Source organism: Physeter macrocephalus, chromosome 18, assembly GCF_002837175.3.
Source record: "Physeter macrocephalus isolate SW-GA chromosome 18, ASM283717v5, whole genome shotgun sequence".
Classification (NCBI taxonomy): domain Eukaryota; kingdom Metazoa; phylum Chordata; class Mammalia; order Artiodactyla; family Physeteridae; genus Physeter; species Physeter macrocephalus.
In genome coordinates this window covers 76,971,497-76,994,025 of record NC_041231.1, presented here as the reverse complement: position 1 = coordinate 76,994,025, position 22,529 = coordinate 76,971,497, and the positions used below count along the sequence as shown (strand labels likewise).

The 22,529-nt window shown below is 51.7% G+C and overlaps 3 protein-coding genes across 5 annotated transcripts in view; 1 reads left to right on the top strand and 2 right to left on the bottom strand.

Moving 5' to 3' along the window:
- The window catches only part of MRPS18A (mitochondrial ribosomal protein S18A), a 30,745-nt gene extending 15,572 nt beyond the window's left edge, over positions 1-15,173 (top strand). Inside the window, exon 7 of one of the 3 annotated variants that reach the window (XM_055079714.1) lies at positions 14,881-15,173. In XM_055079714.1, the coding sequence (XP_054935689.1) occupies positions 14,881-14,958 (78 nt within the window). In that variant the 3' untranslated portion in view covers positions 14,959-15,173. Of the gene's footprint in view, positions 1-1,025; positions 1,077-6,083; positions 6,688-14,880 lie in introns of those variants that run through there. The other 2 variants (XM_028478418.2, XM_028478419.1) reach the window with 2 other exon arrangements.
- On the bottom strand, positions 366-13,990 carry RSPH9 (radial spoke head component 9). Its single transcript, XM_007107584.3, has 5 exons — positions 13,587-13,990; positions 10,381-10,546; positions 7,833-7,962; positions 7,208-7,354; positions 366-584 (listed from the first exon to the last, which is right to left on the bottom strand). The coding sequence occupies exons 1-5, from the start codon at positions 13,811-13,813 to the stop codon at positions 424-426; spliced, it is 831 nt and encodes a 276-aa protein (XP_007107646.1). The 5' UTR covers positions 13,814-13,990; the 3' UTR covers positions 366-423.
- On the bottom strand, positions 7,943-20,971 carry MAD2L1BP (MAD2L1 binding protein). Its single transcript, XM_007107586.4, has 4 exons — positions 20,866-20,971; positions 20,086-20,345; positions 16,169-17,765; positions 7,943-7,962 (listed from the first exon to the last, which is right to left on the bottom strand). Exons 1-3 carry the CDS (start codon positions 20,909-20,911, stop codon positions 17,253-17,255), a joined length of 819 nt encoding a protein of 272 aa, XP_007107648.1. The 5' UTR covers positions 20,912-20,971; the 3' UTR covers positions 7,943-7,962; positions 16,169-17,252.
- Positions 20,972-22,529: the final 1,558 nt, after the last annotated feature.

Sequence of the window (22,529 nt, the reverse complement as noted above, 5' to 3'; positions counted from 1 at the left end):
TTACTGAGCGTTGAGTCACTGATCTCTCGTGATGGGCCATGTGAATGCAACGGGAGTTCACGGGCCAAACAGGTTCCCTTCCTCTCTATTGACAGCCGTTAGCTTTTCGGCCAGGGGGGCTGCAAGGAGGAGGTAAGTTAGGCTGCCCGGCCCATGTGCAGCTCTCACCTGAGTCCAAGAAGCTGCCCTCCTCAGAGGGCTCCTGGCTGTCACCTTCTCCCCCCACCATTTCCTCCCACCATTCTCTCTCGTTAGCACATTCCAGCCCTCTGCCACTTGCTCTATTTAGCTGGGCCTCTCCTCAGCCTGGACACCAGTTGGAGGTGGAGATGAGGGGAGGCAGCAGCACAGAACAAACAGACCAAATTCACTGGACTTTATGAAAATACTGTTGAGACTCTCCAGACTCCCCAGGCGGCCCTCCTACAGCATGAACGGCAGGTCGATGTTCTTCTCGCCAGTGCCCACGTAGATGTAGCCATAGTTCTTGGTGCGAGGAGCGTGGTAGAAGGTGAGACCTGGCCAGAGCAAGCTGCGCAGCACCACCAGGGTGTTGCCTCTCTCCATCTGGATGCTCCAGGACCCTGAGGAAGAGCAGGAGGCAAGGCCTGGGCACTGTGGAGGCAGACCCCTGACGGGTATTCAGAGGCCCCAGGCTCCGGGCAGCCAGGCCCAAGCATTAAGGTTCCAGTGGGAAAAGGGAAGACAGTTTAATTATCCCGGCACTTAACTCCTCCTGATTGCCTTTGAGCCGTTTCACTGCTCATTAAAACCACTTCCAGAGGGAGGGCAAAGGAAATGAAAAGAGGTAAAACTCAAAGCAGTCCGTTTTGTTCCTGTCAGCAAGTCTAGTGAAAGGTTGCGTGGGGGAGGAAGCCGAATCCACAGTGCACAGGCAGAGGGGAGCTGGGGCTGGGCTAGGGGAGGCTCCGGGCTCCCTCTCACCCTGCGCTAGGGATGCTCACTGGTGGCCTTCAGTCCTGGTGCGCTTCACCGCTGTTTGCCATTTGCTCTCTCTTCCCCAGGCCAGAAGCCTCTGCTCTGAGATGGATGCGACCTGACCAGGCTCACATAGAAGTGGGGCCGTTTCAGGCCTCCCAGCTCAGTAGCCCTTTCTGGGAGCCATCCTTGGCGGGAGGGTACTTGAGCTGCAGCTAATAAGCCTTTGTCTGTCCTGGGTTCTGCCCTGGTTTTTGCTCCCCAGACGGGAGCAGCCCAGCCTGGGGCTGAGCTGTGCAGCCGTGAGGACTTGGCGGGAAGGGCCTGATCCAGCTCCAGAACCGAGGGAGGGAGCCGCTGTGTGGGAGGAAGGAGCCTGGGAAAATCGCCTCTGGATGCAGATCTGGAACTTCTATTCCCCTGCGCACTGAGGCCTCTCCCGGCCCGGCCCAGCCGCAGCTCTGCTCCAGGCCCTGCCAGAAAGGCAAATGCTTTGAAGGTTTTGGTGCTGGACCAGCCAGTGATGCGCTGAGAACTGCGCCTAGGCCTTCATCAGCTGCCAGGTCAGCCCGGTTGCCTAGCTTCCACTGCCCCTCTGTCCCCAGGCCTCCTCCAGCCACAGCCCAGCATGGTCACTCCACACCCAGCAGCCTCGGAGCTCAGGTCCCACCCTCCAGGGGCCACCCTGAATCCAAGAGACCTGACCACCAGGCACCCCTGGCTCTGATGGCAGCTTAGCCCTACTCAGGGTGCCAGCACCTGCCCAGGTCAAAGCCAGAGCTTTTGGGGGCTGTGTAGGTCAGCTGGCCCTGGGCTGCTTAAGGAGAGGCCACCTCAGCACTGTGCAGTGTCCTGCACCAAGTGCCACCACCCATGCATGAGATGATGAAGCAGAAGGCACAGTGTGGGCTTGACCCCGCTCCCCCAGGCCCACTCAGTGCCGGCCAGACAGCATTAAGAAGAAAGGGTGTTCCTGGGTTCCCAGAGCTCTGGGTGGGGCACTGCCTAGGTTGGGAATGGGGGCAGTATCTTTCCTGGTCAGAGAAGTGGAGAGTATTTCCCCTAGCTCGCAGCTTTCCTCTGCGTATCTCCACCTCATAGACCTGCCCGCAGAGTTCTAGAGGCCTTAAAGGCCTGTTGCTTTCCCAGTCACTCGTTCCAGAAAACAGATGGCCTAGGGGTAACCAGAGAGGGGGTGTGACAGAACAAAGTGTTCCCAGTGCACTGCATTCAGCGTCTGGCCAGGAGCACAGGCCCCCCAGAAGATAGCCCCTGTGAGCCCCCGTTGCCAGTTCCCAGAGCATCATCTGGGGTGTCCCTCCCCACCCTTGGAGCCCACGGCCACACAGCCCCCTTGAACTGAAAAAGGTCAGGCTCTGCCCACCTGGGGAGGGCAGCTTGCAGCCAGACGCTGCCCTGGAGAAAGAATTGGAATCCTGGAGTCCCCCGGCCCAGACTACTATCAGCAGTTCCCTGTTGCTGGCGCCTTGGCACACCCTGGGCAAGGGCTGGGTCCTGGCCTCCCCTGGCACCAGCCTGCCCACCTAGGGTTTGGCCACCAGGGGGCCCAGGCTCATCAGCAGGGGCTCTCCCCACCCGACCCAAGAGCAAGGAGAAACTGACGGGGATGCTAGAGAAATACAGTGCTGCCTCCAGGGTGGGGGCCGGTGCTGAGCAGGCCCAGGGTGCTGGCCGAGTACAGGAGCGGCATGTGAAGTGGCCGGCCAGCCAATGACACTACCTCCTCCCTCCCTTGCATTCCTGTCACACTCCTTTCCTTGTCCCTGGCGCAGCTTGTCGCCCAGGAAACACACTCTCAACGTGCCAGGAGTCACGTAGCATCTACCTGGGAAGCCAGGCGCTTGCTGTCACCTTCACCCACTTTTCTCACTGCAACTGCTGGAAAGGCTGGGCCCAGCCAGCCACCACCTGTGGGACTCTGGGGAAAGCAGCCTCCTGCAGCCCTGGTGTTTCTGTTCACAGCCCCTGGTCTCTCCCAAGTCTCCCCAGACCTCCCCTCCGGTCCCCTGGCAACCACTCTTCTCCACAAGCGCTCTTCTTCGAGGGTGTGGTAGGAGGGATATAAGCTGGTAAATCAGGAATGGGCCCGCCTGCATCAGCAGGAAGTTCCAGGGCCTCACCCGCCTTGCCAATGTGGAAACCTCAGGCTGGGGTAGGCTCATCATAGTTATATTCTCCTGCCCACCAGGAAGGAAGGCAGCAAAGCTCTGAGATTAAGTTTGAGGAGTAGAATGGACCAGGCTGGGGTTCAGGGCTGTCCAGGGGCAGCAGATGGCTTAAACCGGTCCTCAGACCAGCACCACACAACTTGTCACACACACAGAAATGGCCATGGGCCCCTTCTCAGAGCAGCCACTCCCGCCACACCAGGGCCACAGCGCATGGGAAGGGGGTGGGGGCGGGGTGGGGAACCAGGCAGAAGAGTTCCCGGTCTTATTGATGAGCAAGGCCAGGCCCCCCGGTCCAGAAGACCGAGTACCCGTCACCCAGGCTTCCACAGGGCTGGAGGGGAGGTGCCACCTGCACACCCCCCAAGAGAAGGCTGATCCTGGACACCGTGTTCCCCAGCCCTCTTCGATGCTGTACCCCTGGTCCCCCGCTGCTTTCCAGGGAAGCAGGCCCCTTGCTGCCCTCTGCTGCCTGAACTGGGCATTGTGCTGGAGCCTCAGCGGCCCTGTGCTGAGCAGTTCCTGAGATCTGTCAGCTCCAGCCCAGAGTGGAGCAAGGAGGGGCGCTCTGCCCTCTACCCAGCTCGCTCTGCTTCCCAGGACACCTATGACTTCGCTTGTGAGGCACCTTCTATTTTACTTTAATGTTTCATTTGATCTTCCCAAACCTCTGTGAGGCAAAGATGGTGTCTTGTTCCCAGCGGCGTCTCTGGTGCCTGGTACATAGTAGCTGCTCAGTGGCTATTATTTGCTGATAGAGTGGAAGATTAAGGAGCATTGAATGGCAAGAGTACTGCCTAGAAATCTGGCGTCCTGACCTGGTGCTTCATGTCTCACCTGGCGAGAGCGCAAGCTCAGAGAACTCTTAGCTGTTGCCCTGTATCCACCAGGAGGATGGTTCCGCTCCCAAAGCCCTAATCCCACAAAACTCCGCAGACCCCAAGGCACAGTTCAGGAGGGCATTAGTGGCCCCAGGCAGGGCCAATCTAAGCCATACCTGCTCACAGGTGACATGAAGTTCCCCTGAACAATTGCCTCAGACCCAGAAAGGAAACTGATCCTACCTGGGCAGAAAACGGCTCCCAGATTCCACCCCTCCAGCCAGTGCTGGTGTCCCAGGGAACTCTTCCTCGGGATTTTGGCCTCACTTGGCCGCGCAGCCATTCTGGCTGCTGTCTGCCTGATGGGGCAGCCTCCCAGCCGCTCCTTTTGCTCTTTCACTGGCAGATAAGGAAGGGAGTCTGGGAGCAAAGTCAGAGTGTCTGCCCTCCCCCGACCATCCACACTTTACCCCCACACCATGGCCCCCATCAAGACATCATGAGAAAAAGCTGGGCCCGACTTCCTGGAGGCTTTCTGGTGTTGGCTCTGGGAGGAAGGGAGCTGGAGGCCCAGAAGCTGTGGTTTCCCAAGGTCAGGCCAGGAGCATCCCTCCCCTCAGGCCCACACACAGGAGATATCAGGAGCCCTCAGCCCCTAAGGCTCCAGGACTACAGAGAAAGCAACATGCGGGGGCGGGGGACTGGGATGTTGAATCGTTGGTTCAGCCCTAAGGCCCACCGTTAGGGCAAGAAGTCTAGACTCAAGGGGGAGGAGGCGCTCTTGTGTTAGCCCCCCCCAGTCACCCAGCGCTATGGAGGGAGCGCCTCATCCGCTGGCCCTGGAGCATCCTGCTGCAGGTGAGAAGGCTGAGAAGTCAGCACCGGACAGAGCTTTCCAGCCACACACTGAATCAGGGAGGAGGGGCTGCTGCCCCCAGATTAGGGGCTCTAAGAGGACTTTTCTCCATCCACCATTCAGCCCATGGCGCCAGGTCCCACCACCACAGTGTTCCTGGCTCCCTTTATCAACCAGGGATGTGCAGCCCCATCTGGCCTTGCCAGGTGGGGAGCAAAGAATTGGAGGAGGTAATGGGAATCTGGGAAGTATGCCTGGTGGTTGAGAAATGCCCATCCCCAGTAAACCTTCTTCATCTCCCTCAGAGGTGCAGGACCCCCCTTTCTATGCCCAAGGAGGGTTCACTCTGGAGCCCCCATGTGGTGGAGGCCAGAGTAGCCACTCTTTGCTGGCAGGCCTTACCCACCTGGCACCCGCGGCCCAGCCCCTGGGGCACTGCAGTAGCCCTGAAACAGCCTCCAGATCCCTGGCTTGCCCCTTTCCATCCATCCATGCACCACTGCCTTGTTATCACAGACCTGCTCACGAGCCACCAGCAGCTCCTACTGCCTTGGTCTACGCCTCCTACCCCTTGGCCTAGGCTCTCCTAGGCCTGCCCAACCCACCTCTAAGGCCTTTTTGCTACCGACAACAAGATCAGTAATAATTATTAATTTTTACTTGAGTCCTTACTCAATATGTTAAGCACTATTATAAATGTTTTGTATATGTGTTAACTCCTTTAATTCTCATAACAACCCAATGAGGTAGGAAGTATTATTCCCCTTTTACAAATTGAGGCACAAGGACATTGAGGGACTTGCCTGAGGTCACCCAGCTAGTATGCGGCAGATTCAGGATTCCAACGCAGGCTTTCTGGTTCCAGAGCCCTGTCCTTTAACGACTACTGCCGTCCCACCCCTACCCTGAGTTCCAGCCTGACTGGGTTGCTCATTGCTCCTCAGAAGTGTTTCCCCTTAGTGGTGGGGGTGACTATTGTCCTGCCATTCCCAATGTCCACTTAAAATGAAACACCATCTACTTGACACCACAGTTAAGGCCAGAGCCTTGGAGTCTAATGCTCTAACACTTAACTATGTGCTTGGGTTTAACTCTGAGCCTCTGTTTCTTCATCTATAAGATGGGGATAATAATAGTATCTACCTCATAGGTCAGCTGTGAAGATTAAAATGAGATAAGGCATGGGAAGGACAGTACAATGTCTGGCACACGATAAGCAGTGTCATTGCTTTTATGAGTAGTTACTAGTATCATTATCTTTGCCATCATCAACAACAGATCCCTCCAGTTCTCAGAACACCAAGCGTGGGGAGGGAAGGAAGCAGGGGTGCTGAGTCAGTGCCTTGGGTCTGGCCCCCGAATGCCCAGAGCCTGGCACCTGTCCTGGGATGCAGCATCCAAGCAAGAACATCTTCCAAGGACATGCCCGTCTCTACTGGTGGACCCCAGGAAGGAAATGGGGTCTCTGTGACTCCACCAACTGCTGGCTGTATGCCTGGGCCAGGTGGGACCTGAAGCACAATAAGGCCTCCGGAGACCTCCCTGGTGGCACGGTGGTTAAGAATCCACCTACCAATGCAGGGGACAAGGGTTCGATCCCTGGTCCGGGAAGATCCCACATGCCGTGGAGCAGCTAAACTCGTGCGCCACAACTGCTGAGCCTGCGCTCTAGAGCCCACGAGCCACAACTACTGAGCCCACGTGCCACAACTACTGAAGCCCGCGCACCTAGAGCCTGTGCTCCGCAGCAAGAGAAGCCACCGCAATGAGAAGCCCACGCACCGCAACAGAGAGTAGCCCCCGCTCGCTGCAACTAGAGAAAGACCACACGCAGCAATGAAGACCCAACACAGCCAAATAAATATTTTTTTTTAAAAAGGCCTATGAAGTTGTATGTTTTACGATTAAAAAGTACAACCACATAACAGGAGGCAAATGTATAGAACTCATTTCCTTAGCAGGTGGCCTCAGCCGGTCGGTCAGCACCCAGTCACTGAGCACCAGCTGTGTGCCAAGCACTGGATCTAACCCTGAAACTAACCATTGCGATGTATGTATGGCTAGTATTTTCAGGGGTGTTTTCAGAGATGTTTTGGGTGGGGGGAGATTCCCAATTTGCCTCCATTCAAGATTGGTAGGAAAATCAAAAGAAACACTGAGAGACTTCCTGTCTGTGGAAGCACACGGAAGACAATCCTTTCGTCCGCAAACACTTACCAGCTGTTTACTAGGAGCTGAGCCCTGTATTGGGCCCTGGGGAAGCCCCACCCTCAAGGCCCCACAGTGAACCCCCAGTTCCCACCCAGGCCTTAGGTCCCACTCTTAGAGGAGAATGGCAGGTGGCGTGGCCCACTGCTCTGACCTGGGGCGAATCCAATGTCCTCCAAGTAACAGGCTGTTACCTTTGGGGATGTCATGCTCCAAGGAGTCCATGAAGTCCAGGGAGGGGTCCAGGTCAGCCTTCTCAAGCAAGGTCTTGTTCTTCAGCTCAACAGGCTCCCTGAAGTGGAAGTAGGAACTGAGCTTCTTGGCTTCAGACGAGGACAGTCCTACAAAAGAGGCGGCAGGTAGGAAGTGAAGGTCATCCCCAAACCCCACAGCCCCCTTCCTCTATGATTGGGGACCACGTGGAGGGGCTTGCAGAGGACTCAGTCAGCTACTGACGGGGGACTGAAGGGCGAAAAGGGAGCAGTGTTCTCTCAGCCCTAACTTGGCTCAGATCCTGCAATGAGGACAGACCATGGAGGAGGAGCGTAGGAAAATGCGGGGAGCCCAGCACCACACAAAGCCCCAGACCCAGGTGGCCAGATGCTCCCCCACCCTTAGGCATAAACGAGTCAGGGCCCAGTGACTGGGTACCCATGCCAAGCACAGATACCAGGTCATTGGGCACATCCTCCCAAGTGATGTGGCCACAGCTATTCTTTCTCTGAGAAAGTGGGCAGTCTCCCCTGGACTCCCAGGCATGTGTCCAACTATGCTCAGGAAGAGATACCTTCTGGCCCTAAGAGATGCCTGAGAATTCACCTTCAAAGGTCCGGTTGACACGGATGGGTCCAAAAGGGGTCTTAAAGAGGGCACCTCGGGGGATGACAGCCACAGCCTTGTCGATCTGGTCAATGATGGACACCAAGCGGGTCTCTTCCTTGATCTGGACCTGAGGAGACAGGAGACAAGCCGTCCTGCCAGGGCGCTGTGCCCGGTCACCCCTGGTGCAAGGGCCTCAGCATGACCATCTGATCTGGGTCACCACAGTGTAGAAGCCAGGTCCATGGAAAATCACGATGGTGAGTCCTCGCCTTCCCGCCCTCCCTTCCTTTCTTAAATTGGTGATGAGTGCAATATTTAAAACTTAAAAAAAAAAAGTCTCTCACTTCATCCCTGGCCCCCAAATTGCCCTTACTGGGGGCAGACACCGTTAATGGTTTTTTATGTACCTTTCCAGAAACAAACCATTCTATCATCATATTTTAATGTTGCTTATTTTGCCTTTTTAAAATATAAAAGCTATCATGCTCACTGTAGACTATCTGGGTAATAGAGAAATATTTTATAATATACCTAAGAAAATGAAAACCACTCAATCCCACCTTCTAAAGGTAATCGCTGATAACATATTGGTATACTTCCTTCTATTCTTTTTTTCTATGCCTATATTCAAAGGAAAATTAGAGTTACAGTTTATATAGTTTCATATCCTGCCCTTTGACTTAACATTATTTCTCAAGCATCACCACATACTATTTTTACGCAGATGAAATTTGATTATAACCAGTATCAAGGGCAACCATGAACAAAAGGACTTCATAGAGATGTTTGGGAAAAAGCAGCACTTGACAGGGAAAACATGTCAGTGGGAGCCCCCAAAGTCACCCAACCACCTGTTTCCCATGGGCTGCTGACTAGAATTGATTACAAAGGAGATCGAAACTAATACTTAATAAGTGTCTGGGCCAGGGGCTTTAAATATGTCACCTCATTTAATCTGCACAAGCCTGCAAAGTAAACATAATGATCCCAATTCTACAGAAAATGAAACTGAGGGGAGGTTAAGTTTGTCAGGTGGGCACGGGGTTGCAGCTGAATCATCATAGACCTAGACCCAGAGTTTCGGCATCACCTGGGTTCCAGTGCAGAGGCTGGGTTTTGAATCCCAGGTTTCTCTAGTTTCAGAACTTGGGCTGGTTATTTTTTTACTGCACAATCCCATTTCTAGGAGTTGATCCTTCAAATCGAGTGCACGCATGGGAAATGACGCATGCACAAGCTTATTCACTGTGGCATCGCTTGTCAGAGCTAAAAACTTGGAAACCGACGTTTCCATGAATGAGACGCCGGTTAAATATGGTACGTTCACACAATGGTAAAAAGAATAGGGAAGTTCTTCAAGGCACTGATGTAGAAAAAAATCTCCAAAATATGTTGTTAGGAGAAAAAAGCAAGGTGCAGAACTGTGTGCATAACATGCTGCCATTTGTTTTCTTTTGTTTTTTAAGCTAAAAAGAGAATATGTCGGGGTGAGGTATTGGCTGAGGTTTGTACTTGCATAAAATGTCTCTGGAAGCAGAGATTCTCAAACTTTAATGCATATTTAAATCCCCTTGGAAGGACTTCCCTGGCGGCACAGTGGTTAAGAATCTGCCTGCCAATGCAGGGGACACAGGTTCGAGCCCTGGTCCAGGAAGATCCCCCATGCCGAAGAGCAACTAAGCCCGCGAGCCACAACTACTGAGCCTGCACGCCTAGTGCCCGTGCCCTGCAGCAAGAGAAGCCACCGCAATGAGAAGCCCCCACTTGCCGCAACTAGAGAAAGCCCGCGCGCATTAACGAAGACCCAGCGCGGCCAAAAATAAACAAACTTATTTTAAAAATAATAAAAATTAAAAATAAATCCCCTTGGGACATGTTAAAATTCAGATCCTGATGCCAGCCCAAGAGTCTGCATTTCTAACTCCCAGGGCATGGTGATGCTTCCGATACAGACTGCACTTTGAGTGGCAAGACTTGGACACACACACACATGCAACACGGTTGGTTATATTAATGACCCCCAGAAAGACGACCTGAGTGACTGGTGGATAGGGTAGGAGGGAAACTTTACTATATTACTTTTTGTGAATTGTGAACCAAGTGAATGTATTATCTAGTAAAATACAAATTTATACAAAAATATAAGCACCTGCGCACACCCCCTTGCCCCAGAGCAAAGCACACACCCCTTCTTCCCAGCCCCAGCCCCGTAGCACGGCTCCCCTGAGAGCTGCCCAGCCACTTTGCCACCCTGTCATCACTCAGGAGTGGTGTTACCCTGGGCAAGTCACTTAACCTCTCTATGTTTCAGTTGCCTCCTCTCTACCCCCTGGAAAGTAAGGTACCAACTTCCCAGAGCTATGAGGATGAAGCAATGGGACTGGCACAGTGGCACAGGGCCTTACACACCCAGCACCCCAGGCCCAGCTGGCCCCAGTGGCAGTGATGATAAACGTTGTTTCTGCTGCAGTGTGCATTGGGCTGGGGTTTGGATGGCCCAGGTCCCTTTCATTCGGGCCCTCCTCCTCCTCTTGTCTTCACTCACCACTACTTCTTCTTCAAAGACCTTTTCGCCCTCATTCACCTTCTGCAGCTCGGTGTGTTCGTACTCATGTGAGGGGTCCCCCATGAAGCGGCCCTTCACCACAGACGTCTGCATCTCCATCTCCTCCGTGGCAGGGGGCAGGAGGCTCCACTCCATGCAGTTCAGGCTGCCAACAACATCCTCATCACCCCAATTCTAACTCCCCTCTCACTCCAGCTTCCTGCCCCCGCCCCTTCTCAAGAGAGGTGAGGCCCAAGAAGAGCTGTTGGGAGTCACATCTTTCCCCTAAGAAGCACTAAGTGCCTGTGGTGCACCCCACCCCACATGTGATGAAATTCAGCTTTATCTTTTAAAAGCTTCAGTATGCCAAGATTCCAAGAGCTTCTTCCTAGATAGATATCTGGACTGTGAGGTCCCAGATGAGTTTCTGGAAGCTGAACTTTCCTCAGTTGCAGGTGCCTCTGCTCCTGTGGGCCCCAAATTCATGCTCAGCCTGCCTGCTGAGCTGACAGCATGGCCATCTCCCCCCACTTCTCAGGAAAGCCCAGCCCAGGCTCAAGAAGCTCTCCTCCTCTGAGGTCTTCCCTTCTTTCTCACATCCTGCCAGGATGGGATATCCTCCCACTCCTCCCTCATCCACGTGGGGCCTGCGTCCCCAGCCTGCTCTCTGCTCACGTTTCCTCCCTTCACTCTCCACTGGCTCCTTCACAACATGAAAACGCCCCAGCTTTATAAAACGACAGCCCTCAAACCCATGCCCCTCTAGAAAATGCCCCTTTCCTGTCCTGCCCTCTTCTTCCCCAACTCTGAACCATAATCGAGAACAATTTGCTCTGTGGCAGCCCTTCCTCTCCCTCACTTTCACTCTTTGACCACTGCACCATGATTCTGCCCCTGGCACCCCAAGAAACTGCTCCAAAGAAGGTCATCCATGGGACCTAAAAGCCAACAAATGCATCTCCGTTTCTATTTCCTTTGACATCTCCCTTCTCCCTCCTCCAGTGCCTTAAGTACTTCCAAGGATCTATTCTCACTGCTCTTTTCTCTCCACAGTCTCACCTACCTGACCCCTAGAACCCCAGCTACTCCCTAGTTGACATCCAGAATCCAGCCACCTCTCACCACCTCCACTGCTTCCACCCTTGTCCAAGCCACCATCTACTCTTGCCCAGATATTGCAGTAGCTTCCTAACCGGTCTCCCCAAGTCCACACCTGCTCCCCTTTCAGTCTAGTCCCCACCCAGCTGTTAAAACCTAAGCCAGATCATGTCTCTGTGCAGAACCTTCCAGTGACTTCCCATTGAGCCAAGTCCTTACAGTGCCCCACAGGGCCCTACACAATTGTCTCGGCCCCTCTCTGACCTCATGTCCTGCAGTAGTCCCCCTCACTCACTCCTCTCTAGCCACACTAGCCTCTTCAGGGTTCCACACTACACTAAGCACACACCTGCCTCAGGGCCTTTGCACTTGCCTGGAATGCTTTTCCCGGAGATAAACACACAGCTTACTCTCTCAGTTGCTTCAGGTCTCTTCTCAAATGTTACTATTTATAATAGTACCCCATCCTGTATTCTCTGTCTCCTTTAGCACCAATGCTAAGTGTATGCAGTATATGTGTATGTTTATTTATTGTCTGTCTCCCCTCCCCCACATACACACTAAAATGTAAACTCCATGAAGACAAGGACTTTGTCTCTTTTCACAGTGAATTCCCTATGCCCAGATCAATGCCTGGCACATACTAGGTGCCAAAGAAATAAAAACTGATTGGAACAGAGTGAGTCTCAAATCTCTATCTTCAGTCCAAATTTTTCTTCTGGACTCCAGATCTGTACTTTACTATGCCTCCTTACCACCCTGCCCCATAGGCACCTCACACCAAATTCACTAGGCCTTCCCTAGTACCTCCTGAATTCTCTCCCAGTGGGGGGCACCAGCACTTACCCAGCTGCCTAAGCTGGAAGGAAGGGTCAACCTTGACCTCTTCTTCACCTTTCCCCATTTAGTCACAAGTCCCGCCACGTCTACCACTTAAATCTTTCCAATCCCTCCCCTCTATTCCCTCAGCTACCTCCTCCTTTCAGTCCCCCTTCATCTGGACACTGCAACAGACTTCCAAATGCTCACCCACTTCCAGACCATTCTACCCACTCAGGTCTGAGCAGGCTCTTCTTGATTAAAGGCCCTCAGTGGCTCCCCATAGCCTGAGGACAAAGTTCAAACCCCTTGGCCTCTCCATCCAGTTCAACATAACACCCTAGGCTGCCACTGCCATGTTTGTCTGCCCACTGTTCTCCCAAAACACCCAAAGCCAGCTCAAGCCAGTAAGCTTGCAGTTGTTCCCTCTAACTGGCATGCCTGTCCCCCACACTTTCCTGGAGAACTCCAGATCATCTCTCAGATCTCAGTAATCTTATCTAATTACTCTCTAGGAGAATGTCCCACCCTGGCACCTCTTTGTGTACACCTCTGTCCCAGTTTTAAGACACTTTGCTGTAATTGTTGGGTTACCCATTGGTCTCCCTTCCTAGGATGTGAATAACTTGGAGATAGGGGTGAGTCTTAGCCATCTTTTTAACCCCAAGTCCAGCACAGGATACGTCCAATCAATGTTGGATTGATGCATAGATAGATAAATGAAGTCTCCAACTTCCTGCGGCCTCAACGGAATGCTTGTAAGATGGTGAGCTCCCCATCGTCAGGGGTAATCAAAAAGAGGAGGCTGGATGGTCCTGTATGGCACTGTCCAGGGAAATTTCTTCAGTTCTAAATCCCTTCTCTCCCATTCCACATTCGTTCACTACTTCCTAGAGTGCCTCCTGTGAGCCAACACCTCCACCGAAGATGCTTCAGTACCCACTTCCAAACAGCTCCCCACCACCCCTCAAGGCTTCTGACCCTTCTCCAAACTGAACTCTTTGAAAAAGCAGGTCCACCACCTGACGTCTACTCTGGGTCTTCATTCTCCAGAAACTTTCATCTTGCCCTGCCTCCGTTCTTGCCACACTTCCATTATAAACCCACCAGTCTCTTAAGTTTCTCTGGCGCCCCTCCCCACGTGTCCTCCCAGGGAGGACCTCGCCCACTCGCTTCCTGGACCTCACCCCTTTCGATCCTACCTCGCACCCACCCCTTCCCAGCCCTCGCTAGCCCCCGGCTCCTCAGTATCCCCCTGTGGCCTCAGCCAGCCCGGGCGCCGCCTCCACCTGTACAGGGTCTTGCGCGGTGCGAGCTGGTCCTCGCTCAGGCCCTGCGCGATGTAGTAATCGGCGACGAGGCCTAGGATGCGGCCCCAGAAAAGGACCCGATCGAAGCGGTAGTCGCGTTTAACCAGCATAAGGGAAGTGAGCAGTGAGGCCCGATGGTCCGGGCTGAGGCCCTGCCCACTACCGGACGCCAGCTCCAGAGACAATAGGAGGCTCTCTTCGTCCATTGCTCCAGCGGCTCTGCTCAACGCCTAACAGGTTGCTAGGAGAAGCCGGTGTCCACTGAGACCCAAAGCTCCGCCCTTCCTTCCGACCGGAAGCGGGATTTCACGCACGCGACCTTCTGCAGCCCAACCTTCTGGGGCCTCCTGCCAGCCCTTCTTCCCATGGAGCCCTTCCGAAAAGCCTGGGGGTACACTAGCTCCCTCCCGCTTCCTTTCCCGAGTAGGTGTCGGGAGGTGTTCAGTTGTCAGGGAAACGGCGTGCGTGGTTTTCCCCCCAAACAGGTAGGATACAGTTGATAGGTTGGAGGTCCAAATTAGCCAAATTCTGGGGATATTTTTGCTTTCCCTAAGCCCTTACATACGGTCGACATTTACTGAGTCCTCACTGTATATGCAGTGGGGGTTTGGGAAGAAAAATGCAACAGCGACACTAGCTATATTATTTCACTCCAGTCGTGTCCTTTCTTGGCCTCAGACTTATCTATGCAGAAAAGAATCTGACATCCTCTTGGCTCTAGGATACCAAGGCAATTAATTCCCCGCAAAGCCAGGTCTTACAAAGACCTAGGCAAAGTGATGAGAGGGGGAGGGAGCGGTGAAGTTCCCCAGCTGCCCAGTGGTTGGTGAGGACTCCCCGCTTTCACTGCCTGAGGACCTGGGCCAATGCCTGGTGGGGGAATTAAGATCCCACTAGCCCTGCGGCACGGGTAGCTGGGGCCTAGGCAATGGGGCAAGGTATACGGCCATACCTTGGGAAAGGAGGGTGCGAAGAGGGGTACAAAATGGGTGATTTTACAGACTACACTTTCCCATCAACATTTTCATTTACATTAACAACTACATGTTCCCTACCACCTACATTTACCTACCTCAAGCCCCACAACTGTTGCTTTTAGGCGAAAGTGGTGGCAACAGATGAAAGGCCAGAACCCCACTGAAGCTGGGGCTCTTCACTCCCTGGGCTAGATACTATTTCTTCACATCCATCTCGGGAGTGCCCAGCCAAGGTTAAGAGATAAACAGGGACTTGCATAGTGGCGCAGTGGTTAAGAATCTCTCTGTCAATGCAGGGGACACAGGTTCGATCCCTGGTCCGGGAGGATCCCACATGCCAAGGAGCAACTAAGCCCGTGCGCCACAACTACTGAGCCTGCGCTCTAGAGCCCACGAACCACAACTACTGAAGCCCGTGTGCCACAACTACTGAAGCCCATGCACCTCGAGCCTGTGCTCCGCAACAAAGAGAAGCCCCCGCGATGAGAAGCCCGCACACCAAAACGAGGAGTAGCCCCGCTCGCCACAACTAGAGAAAGCCCGTGCTCAGCAACGAAGACCCAATGCAGCCAAAAATAAATAAATTAATTTTTAAAAAGAGATAAACAGGTGCCTCAGCAGGCTTGTTGTCAGAGGAGATGGGATCTATTGATAAAATTATTAACTGATCTTTTAATTTCTGGATTCCTTTGGAGGACTCATGAAACCAGAATGACCAGGCCCCAATGCCAACCCGACAGAGAAGTGTCTAAATTACCTGAATAATTACTTTGTTTTGATTGCCTAGACATTGTTTATGAAGGCTTTTAAAAGTAGTACTTGAGGGATCTGACTTGGCTTAATGTGTCTTACATCTCAAAACAATTTATAACTCCCTTGTTCAAAACGCTCCCTCCCTTTAGGCAGACCCCTCAGCCTGTCCCTTCCCAAGTGCGAGATATGGCCCTGCTCCTCTTCTGTAAGGTAATATCAGACACAAAACCAGCAAAGTCCAGCTGGTGGAATATGCTTCAAGTGGACACAGCACAGAAAAGATCTCAAACCTTTTGTTTGCGTTGATTCCACATTTACTCCGCACCAATAAATGGCAGGTTCCATGTCACGAAACACAATCTGAAGCCAGAGACGGAAGTCCTGCAGCTTTCCAATTCTACCACCTTCAGTAGGGCAAACCCTGTTTAATTAGCTCAGAGTAAAATCACACAGGGTGTACAGCACAGTGTAAAGCACTGAGCCTCTGGAGCCAGCTGGACTGGGTTTGAATCCAGGTTTCGACACGTATGCAAGTTATTCAATCTCATGAATCCAGGTTTCGACACTTATCTTATGCAAGTTATTCAACCTCCCCAATCTCCCCAAGCGTCATCTATAAAACAGGGACTATAATATGAACTTTTCAAGGTTATTAGATTAGATAATGTATGTAAAGTGCTTAAAACCTACTATAAAATATAAACTATTTTTATGTTTTCTTAAAATATAAAACATAAAGACATAAAACATTCTTCTTAAAACATAAAAAATAGTATATATTGCCCCCATTTACACACACACACACACACACACACACACTCACACACACACCCCTATCTCCAACACCAGCAGGATAAGGATTCTGTCTTCAACTTGCTTCCAGGAAATAAGCAGGTGTTCTCAGGGACAAAGGGCATCAGTGCTTAGTGGTCAGGACAGCATCAAGCTGGAGAGGATAACAGTTAAGGATCAGGATGGCGAAGCCAGAAATGTAGCTGAGGAAAGAGAGCCACAGGCAGGAGAGCAGGGTTTGCCTGAGGACAATACTGCCAACAGTAACTGCCAGCAGCCACCACGCAACTGCAATGGAGAGAGGCAGGGCGGAATTCCAGAAGGGACATCTGGCCTCAGGGAAGCGAGCCTACAGGGCAGTCTTGGTGCCTTAGCCTACGGTTCAATCAGGCTTTGCAAAGACTATCTCGGTTTTCTTTTCTCAGCTCCCTTCCCCCATGTGACCTCTGCTTTGGGTACACATACTCATGTGGCAAGTAAAGAACATCAGGCTAGGAGTTAGCTGATGGGAACTCTTGCCCCAGCTCTGATATCGAACTGTTATAGAACCTTGGCCAAGTCACTTAACTTCCCAGATTGGCCTGGGGCTGATGAAGAGAAAGAATCATTAGTAAAAACAAAATCATGGAAGCCCAAAGCATAAGAGGCCAAGGGGGAAGATAAAATACTCTAACCTCAAGCCTGGGAAGTCTCTTTAAGCTAAAAGAGTTTCAGGAAAATGTAACATTTAATCCATACATTTTATATTTAAGCTCATGAGTCATATCCACATTATGTCCCTAGTAAAAATTCTGAAAGGCCACAGCAAAAAGCAGAAAAGGGTCACCTCCATAAGGGTGTCTGTCTATGGGCCCATGTTTGCTTTCCAACCCCCAAAATAAACACCTAACCCAGAACCCTCTGGGAAAATCAGCCTTTGATTCAAAGAGATGCTTGTTCAGTGATGATTATTACAGCCCTAGCCATACCATCAGCCCCCCGGGAAGTCCAAGGGAGGCAGGCAGCCAGAAGGAGAGAACCTTCCTCTCACCAGGAATTAACTAGCTCCAAGCAAGAGACGGGTGACTTGGTGCCACAGGGGGAAAGATAATTTAGCCATTGTGTTCACGATGAGCATTCCCATTCATTCGTGGAAGCCCTTCAGTGTCACTGGTGCCTGGAACCAAATGTAATCCTCCCAGGCCGTAGCTGGGATGGCGGGTCGGCCACAGGACAGGGTCACAGTCAATTTGTGGCCCCGGCTCGGCACTCTGTAGTTGAGCTTGGGTCGAAACCAGTCTTCTCCACAGTCGCGGTGACCCTGTGCCATGACAATGGTGCCCATGAGTGGAGGAACCTGCAGCTCACTGAAGGCATCAGCCATGAAAATGGCTCGGAAGAGGCGGCGCAAACAAGCTGCTGTGCTCAGGCTCGGGTCTATGCTGTTGGGGACCAAGCGGGACAAGTCAAGCTCATAGAACTCCTTGGGACTGAGGGCATTGCCCCCAAGGAGGATCAGCACTCGTGGTACTAGTGTCCGGGCAAAGAGACCCTCCAGGTGGCTGAGGACGCTCTCCAGTTCTGCCAGGGTTTGCTGGCATTTCCTGCCGCTCACCTCGGCAGTGGCCCGAGGTTTCTTCTTCACCACTTCCTCTGCCTGTGAGGACAAAGAATGGTGACAGAGAAGTTCTGCAAGGTAGGGGAAAGCTAATGACCTTTGAAGAGCCCTCTGGGATGGAGTAGACTTATGGGACTGGATTTCCAGTTCAGTGAACTGCCACAGGCAAGACACTGGGTTTTATCAGAGGGTAATGTATCAAAAAGGAAACTTATGTTCTTTGTACAAAATCATAATTCTTCCACACTTAGAACAGAAAAGACAGTGTTCTGAAGCAGGAGGCATCCAGAAATTAGCAACTAAAATACTCAAGGAGATGTGGTGGCACAACAGGTGGCAAATTTTTGCTGTGCTGAGAGTGATAACAAGACTGAGGATTATTTGGTCTAATAAATTCTGGAGTTCATCCTCCAGTTAAACATGGCAAATGGAAGGAAGGGAGGGATGGAGGGAGGGAGGGAGGGAGGAAGGGAGGAAGGAAGGAAGGAAGGAAGGAAGGAAAGAGGGAACGGAGGGAGACAGGAAGGGAGGGAAGGAGGGGAGAAAAAGAGGACTCCCAAGGGCAAAAAGAACTGGAAGGGACTTCCCTGGTGGCACAGTGAAGTGAGAATCTGCCTGCAGGGGACGCGGGTTCGTGCCCCGGTCTGGGAAGATCCCACATGCCGCGGAGCAACCAAGCCCGTGAGCCACAATTACTGAGCCTGCGCACCTGGAGCCTGTGCTCCGTAACAAGAGAGGCTGCGATAGTGAGAGGCCCGCGCACCGTGATGAAGAGTAGCCCCCGCTTGCCACAACTAGAGAAAGCCCTTGCACAGAAACGAAGACCCAACACAGCCAAAAATAAATAAATAAATAATTTAAAAAAAGAATCCGCCTGCCAACGCAGGGGACACGGGTTCAAGCCCTGGCCCGGGAAGATCCCACATGCTGCGGAGCAACTAAGCCTGTGCGCCACAACTACTGGGCCTGCACTCTAGAGCCCACAAGCCACAACTACTGAAATCGTGTGGCACAACTACTGAAGCCTTCACGCCTAGAGCCCGTGCTCCGCAAAAAAGAGAAGCCACTGCAATGAGAAGCCCGCGCACCGCAACAAAGAGCAGCCCCCACTTGCCGCAACTAGAGAAAGCTGGCGCACAGCAACGAAGACTCAACACAGCCAAAAATAAATAAATAAATAAATTGCAAAAAAGAAAAAGAACTGGAAAATAGACAACAGTGGCCAAAGGCAACAACAAATTTTTGGAAGAGAGAAAGCAGATGGAAGAGTTCGAAAGAGCTGAATACCAAGTACTGACAGAGGGGACTCCCCTGAGAAGTTTGAAATGATTCACAATGCAGAAGCCCATAAAGGCCCAGGAATTGTCCACTTAAGCACAACAGAAGACAAAAGTGAACACATGGGGACTTAGGGAACACCTGTGCAAGGACCCTTAGATCACCTGCCAACTTCCTCCACCCAGACAGAATGTTTTGGAAGTCCTCTTTCTCTCTTTCTTTCCTTCCTTCCTATTTCTCTCATTTAGTAGTATTTCAGATGGGAGCACAGATAAGCATGTGTTCAATTTGCCATGTTTAACTGGAAGACAACTCCAGAATCACCTTTATTAGACCAAATAATCCTCTTTCCTGTTATCACTACCATTACTTTCTTACCCAATATCCTTCAAGGCTATCAGCTAGCTCAGAGGCCCAGCCATGCACACAGAACTTTCAATGACTTATTCTTAAATATTCATCAGACACCAAATAAAAGCCTCTAACGTGAAAGAGACCAAAACAAATGAATAGGAAAAGGAATCTGGAAGAAACGGAGACACGGCAAGCAACAGAGAAAAGCTTCAAAAATACAATAATTAACGTCCACAGGTAAGAGAAGTTCATAAAGACAGGAAACAACAGGATGCAATTTAAAAGGAACATGTAAAATTAAGAAAAATCTCTTAAGACTATGACTGCCAAAAAAGAAAAAAAAATTGATGTAAGTGTTAGAATATAAACTCAAGGAAGTTTATATAAATATAAATTTATATAAACATAAACCCATAGAAAATATAACATAGAAACAAAGAGATGAAGATATGGACAGAAAAGACACTAAAATTAAAGGATCAGTTCATGAAGTCCAAATGCAACACACCATAGGAGTTTCAGAAAAAGAAAACAAGAGGAAAAGCAGGAAGGGTTAGACTATCAAGACTAGAGTGGGTAGAAAGGGACAGAAGCCATAGGGCTGAAACATCCCTTACAGCTGCTTAGGCTGACAGGCCTGAAGATTCCTTAGACGCCCTTTTTACCTGCCCACCATCTAATAGCCACAAAGTCTCCCCACCAATTTTCTCCCAAAGCCTGTGCCCACCTGGGGAGGTTTTCGGTAGAAGTGCTTAAGCTGTTCGTAGGGCAGAGGGAGTTGCTGGCGTTGGTACATGATATGCTTCAGAAGTTCACAAGTAAACCGAGAGCACCCTTCCTGGCTGACAGGCCCGGGAAACACCACTGGCACCACGCAGTCTCTGGGGCGAAGGGGCTCCGAAAGATTGGGAGGTTCCTGGGCGGAGGTGGTCTCAAATTCTATCTGGGGGTCGTGGGTTTCCTCCGACTTCTCACACCACTCCAAATCTGGTAGGTGCCCAGGGGGACAAGAGAGAAAAATGAAAAACTTAAAAGGCCAAAGCCAGTCTTCTCATTCCCTTGTGGCGACATCGGCCACCACTGCGGAGGCGACACCCCGACACATGCAGATTCCCTCCGAAAACTCCCCTGTGGGCGGTGGCGCGGAGGTTCCGGATCCCAGTTGCCTAAGGTGAAGTGACGGCGGGATTTGTGGGGAACGGGTGGAGGATTTCGGAGGCAGCGACTGGGGCTCTGCTCAGAAAGTGGAGGCCCTGATCTGGGAAAACGAGTTGAGAGAAGGTGTAGTCAAGCAGGGCCCAGAGACCCGTCGCGAAAAGGCGGGTGAACCAATGGAATCCAGGGCCGTGGGGGCGATGGAGTCAACGGGGCCTAGTCAGAACTGGGAGGAACGCCGGGAAATGGGGACAAGGAAGACGGGCCAGAGAAGGGGCCAGGGACTAAGTGACTGGAGGGAGCAGCGGTAGGGAGGAAACAGACTCCTCGAGCTCCGGACCCCACGCCTTACCAGAGACTGCGGCCGGGGACTGCACTTCCGGCTCTGGGGCTGCCATCACGACCTCCTCCCCACTCTCCGTGAGGTTTGAATAGGCGCCCCGCGCAGCCTCATGGGAAACCCGCGCCTCCACTTCCGGTTCCGTTGCCCGAAAGTGGGCGGGGCGCCGCGTCAGTGTGGCGGAGGCTGAGCTGGGTGGGGGATAGAGCTCTGCGCTCTCCTTCTTAACACCGTCCGGCAAGTCCGCTGAGCCCTTCTCCCACAGGGAAACCACGGGTTCTCAGCCATTTAGCGCTGCCTTCCAAAGGACACCCGCCCGCATGCATCCGTTTTCTCCTGCGTTCCCTATTCGTTGCGCACCTACTTCGTGCCAGGCCCTGTCCTAGGTGCTGGAGACTACGGCGAAAAAGCCAGAGGCAGGCGCTGTCCGCAGAGGGTTCAATGCCTAATAGATTCAATGCAATGTGATGAATTATATAGTAAGGCATACATGGGCAGCGGACGCGAAGAACAGGAGCGCCTAACCTAGAGGGGGTGGGAGTGAGGGGTGGTCCCGGAGGAAACTGTGACCTGTAGGATGAGTAAAGGTAAAGAGGAGGGCCTGGTGGTCCTGGAGGCTGTTAGAAAGAAACAACCCCCAAACGGATTCACTTGTGCTAAATCTCACCAAGACTCATTTCCTAACCTAGTACAGTTTCAGCTTCTCCTGGAGTGGAATTTTAAACTAACCAGTCTGGAATTTCCTAGTCAGCGCTAGTGAGGTAATCTGCAAGATAAGTCCCCCAACATTCCCCCTAATCCTTTCTTTCCTTTCGCTTATAACCTCCTTATCCTGTCCCCCCTTTCTATAAAAGTCTTGCATTTTGAACAGCCCCTCAGAGTGCCTTTGTATTTACTAGATGGGATGCCGCCTGATTCATGAACTGTTAAATAAAGCCACTTAGATCTTCAAATCTTCAGTTGAACTTTGTTTTTTAACAAGACCTTGAGATACAAGAGCATCCTCTATTCAAGGAATAAAAAGAGTTCAGTTTATGAAGAGTTAAGGCTGTGATGGACAAACAGGAGCCAGATCATGGCAAGGCTTTATAAGCCACGTTAAAGCGTTTGAACTTGATCCCGTAGCGGGGTGAGGGAACCTTTGAAAGATTTAAGTAGGGGAGTGACATAATTACATTTACATTTTATAAATTTAATCTCTACACTGGGTCTAGATTACAGACAGGATAAAGGAGGAGGCAGGGATACCAGTTAGAGCTAGCAACTGGAATTACCCAATTATTGTGTTGGCCAAAAAGTTCGTTCGGGTTTTTCCATAACATCTTACAGAAAAGCTGGTGAAAGAGGCCTGAACTAGGGTAGTCACAGTGGGGTGGAGAGAACTGGGTGAACCCTAGAGATATTTAGGAGGTCCAATGAGCATGGTGGTTGAGCCCAGGAAGAGGAGGAGGGGTAGAGAGAGACTGTCGAGATGACAAGCAGGTTTTTTACTTCAGCAACTCTATGACCAGTCGTGCCGTTCAGTGAAGGAGGGAACACCAGAGGAGGACCAGCTTTACTGGGGTATAGGTAAGGAGAAAAGATGAGTTCAGTTTTTGATAGGTTTGCTGTTCCATTGGACAGTGAAGAGATATTTAGGAACACCATTAGGAATAGAAATATGTATTTGAGAGTCA